Source organism: Trachymyrmex cornetzi, unplaced genomic scaffold, assembly GCF_001594075.2.
Source record: "Trachymyrmex cornetzi isolate Tcor2-1 unplaced genomic scaffold, Tcor1.1 scaffold338, whole genome shotgun sequence".
NCBI lineage: Eukaryota > Metazoa > Arthropoda > Insecta > Hymenoptera > Formicidae > Trachymyrmex > Trachymyrmex cornetzi.
The window spans coordinates 39,351-43,386 of NW_017298087.1; the positions used below are offsets into that span (position 1 = coordinate 39,351).

At 39.8% G+C, this 4,036-nt stretch overlaps 1 protein-coding gene across 1 annotated transcript; it reads right to left on the reverse strand.

Moving 5' to 3' along the window:
• Positions 1-1,826: 1,826 nt before the first annotated feature.
• On the reverse strand, positions 1,827-3,659 carry LOC108763131 (uncharacterized). The gene has a single exon (XM_018510497.1). The coding sequence runs from the start codon at positions 3,657-3,659 to the stop codon at positions 1,827-1,829; it is 1,833 nt and encodes a 610-aa protein (XP_018365999.1).
• Between the last annotated feature and the right edge of the window lie 377 nt (positions 3,660-4,036).

The window sequence follows — 4,036 nt, forward strand, 5'->3', positions numbered from 1 at the left end:
TATAATTTTTAGTGCAGCATAGAAAAAAACGTTACAATGAAAAAATACGAGCCACCTAAAAAAAAAATAAAGCTGGATATAGAGGACGTCCTCGACGAGGAGGACGTCTTCGCCGAAGAAGATGTCATTAACGGGGAGAGCTTCCTTCTCGCCGAGGAGAATGTCTTCGTCGAGGAGGATGTCGTCAACGGGGAGGGCGTCTACAACGGGGAGGGCGTCTTCAACGAGGAGGAGGAGGAGAAGGACATCCTCGACGAGGGCTTCCTCATCGAGGTCGATGATTCCTTCGACGAGGGTGACGCGTTCTTTTTCAACGTCTCCGATAATAAGGAGCAACAGGATTCGAGCGACTCGCTGCCCTTCAATTTCAACAACGTCACTCCTGAAGATTGTCATGAGTTTATAGCAGGCATTCTCCAACTGTCTTATGAGTTCCAGCACTTCTTGCACTTCCTCTCCTTCTTCCTGCTGAGAAGAATAACTAAAGAAGGAGGCAGAGACGGAGGCGGAGGAGAGGTGAAGGTAAGAATATTTATATAGGGTAAAATCAGGGATTATGGTATAGGCTACTAATATGGAATAGTGGCTTATTTTTTAAACAAAGCATTACAATCTGGCGGCAATCGCTGAAAGTTATTGCAACTGTTACCAAACATGTCATAACAAATAATGAACTCGGTCCGACCAACCGTTTTGCTACAATTAACATTTATTCATTTTCGTTACGTCAGAAGATTCAGCAGCTTTTTCTAAAATGTGTTCTCACAAACTGAAGGTAAGTTTTTTTAATGCTTATATTGCACAGACGCTTTTAATAATGTTGCATGAACAATATTATGCAGATTAATTGCTATTTCAAACTTGTTTATTGCTACGGAAAGACTTTATTTGTCATATGACGACATGCAGGTAATGTGGAATACATCGAGGGTTGAGAATATGGAATAGATTCCATGCATGTTAGCAACTTATTCGTGATTAGATTAGGTTAGGTTAGGTTAGATTACAGCATGTATTCTATATCAGTTTATTTGCGATTTATCAGCTTATTTGCGATTTTTTATTTATCCATGCGTAATAACATTCGTAATGATGCTATTATATTTTCTGTCTTATTGTACAATAAAAATTGAACAGTTTTCTATTTTTCTTGCTCAGTTTATATAAATAAACAAAGGACCCCGCAGAATCCTTATAGGAAATGGCTTTCGGCTAATTTTTTTTAAAATTTGATATGTTGTAGTTCTCAACACGTAGAACAAAAGTGTCCATGGCCCCAAGGTCCGATCACGGGTAGTTTTCGAGATACACCTCTCCAAAGTTGGACTTTTCGTACCTTATTGCAGCGTAATGCGGGTGCAGTCGATGTCGATGTACGATGATGCTTATGATTAAAGTGGGCGTACAGGTGCTTGCTTGCTTGCTTTTGTGTGTGTGTGTGCGCGTGCGCGTGCGCGCGCGCGCGTGCGTGTGTGTGTGTCAGCAGAGATAAGGACCCCACGATTCGTCACTCCCGCAGTATTTTATGACTCCAAACCCTCTCTAATGTGTGTGTGTTTTTTTGTGTTTGTGTGTGTGTGTGTGTGTGTGTGTGTGTGTGTGTGTATGTGTGCGTGCGCGTGCGCGCGCGCGCGCGTGCGTGCGAGTGTGTTAGCAGAGATAAGGACCCCACGGTTCGTCACTTCCGCAGTATTTTATGACTCCAAACCCTCTCTACTGTGTGTGTGTTTTGGGTGTGTGTGTTGTTTGTGCGCGCGCGTGTGCGTGTATGTGTGTGTGAGAGAGAGATATGTGTGTGCACATTATTCATCAATAATCGCAATATTCTAAGGATTATGTGGAATTTCTCGGTCTGCGGCATCCAATACGGTATTGAGCAATGACATGTCAGGGTATTTGATGTTTTCCTGATGTCGTGCAAAACCTAGGTACCACAAAACGCTGGCAACGTGTGCACATGTACCTAGAGTACGAGCTCCAGACTGACACGTACAATAATATCCATTAATTGGCTCATTAAGATTGTGAGCAGCATTCTCATCATCCCTATTATCAGTCTCGTATGAAATGAAGATCTGATGTCTTGTTGCATTACGAAATCTGGAATACAATCTAATTCTCAGAAAACCTGGCTCATTGAAATGTTGATCAAGTTGAAATTCCTCATCATTATCTCTTAGTAACTTATCTTGGATATATGAAGATGCTAGATTTATTTGATAAATGCCCACAGTCAAATCTTTCAGGTAATTCAAATCAAATATAGGGAAATCTGCCACGTCACAATAATTGAGCCGTCTCCATTGGGCATTTCTTAGTCGCAAGTTATCTACCTCTACTCTCGCTTGTACGACATTAGGAGTTGTCGATCTCTGTAGCATTTCTCTAGCAAGCTCAGGATCTGCATTTTGCATTTGAATAATAGGATGATACCTGTTTAGTATAGCTCCAGCTATGCAATAAAATTCATTAAGGTTTTTTGTGTGCTGGAGATTTATTGTTTGTGCTAAGAACTTGAAAACTGACCTCAAGTGGCCATTCCGTGCTTCGACTACCCAACGATTTTTTGTGACGATACGTGAATCATTCGCATCTTGCGTTGAAAGTTGCCTTTGTCCGCGTTCAAGCAATGCAGGCATCTTGTGATCAATGCCTAAACGCTGGAGTAAGGGTATTGCATCACGATAACCTCTATCCACCAAAACGATGTCACCATTCTGAAACCAGCCTTGTAATGTTTCTGCATCTCTCTCGAATTCTTGACAAAGGATTTCGGCATCATTATTCTGAGCATCAGAGAAATAGGGACCAAAAATCGTTAAAATGTAACCATCGGAAGCTACAATTAAAGTTGGTTTAACGAGATGACGATGTTTGTGAACGGAATAGGATTGACGTAAAACCCGAAAATTGTTACTTTTATGTATATACGCGTAGGTACTGTCAATCACAGCGATAGCTCTTGGTTCTTCGGGTTGAGGATTATACAGTTCATTTGCAAACGCCGTCACATGCTGCATAATAAACTCTTGCCTTGTTATTGATTCGGGTCCAATGTTAGTCGGGACGAATCTCTGTAATAAAGATGTCCTAACATAAGCCACAACAGAACTGACAGTTTGTCTACTAGGATAATCAAAAATGACTTTGAGAAAATCGTCACTCAACCCCTGTCTCATCTTGCACAAGAATACCAACAAATCCTTTCTACTGACGTACCTTAGTTTTCCATTTTGGAGTACAGGATCACAATAAGTAAAAAGTTCTTCAAACTGCTGTTTACTGATTGGTGCTATACACTGAAATTCCTCATCAGTTAAGTGATTTTCATCTATACCTCTTGTTCTATTTGCACCCACGTTTCTCAGTTGATGTAAAAAAACTTGCAACTGTGGACCCTTGATAACATAAGGTCTATTGATGAAACGTAGTGCAGGTAATAATATTTTCGAAAAAAAGCCATTTTCATCCAAATGATTTTCACAACTCCTCACATTATCCGGTATATAGATATTTGTTTCTATGAAGACCTGAACTCTGCATTGTATTGATAATCTTCGTACATTATTTTGAACATTACAAATGACGCAAGTCTGGGATGCTGTTTGAGTCAAGACATTTAATCGTACACAAGTAGGATCTGCCTCGATCATAGCCATTTCATCAATAATTGACCGATTACAGTTTATACACAACCTTGAATTATCATCAAGATGTAAAGGGGGATGGTCAAACTCATCACGCCTTGTAATAGCTATTTGGCGTTTATTTACGTTCTCATCACCATCCATACGTGCCAATTGACGAATATTGAACGGTCTATTACATGTATAACATAGCGGCCGTACTAAATTTTTCTATTGGGATAATGAATGAATCTATATTCATCAGCGGATTATATTTACCAGAAGAAGTTATTCGTACTTGAAGGGATATTACCTAAAAATGACGTATGGTATGGAGAAAGAAAAATATTTCTTTTCTTAAGATAAATATCTTGACTATGAGTATAGAAGGGATGAACAATTGACAGTAT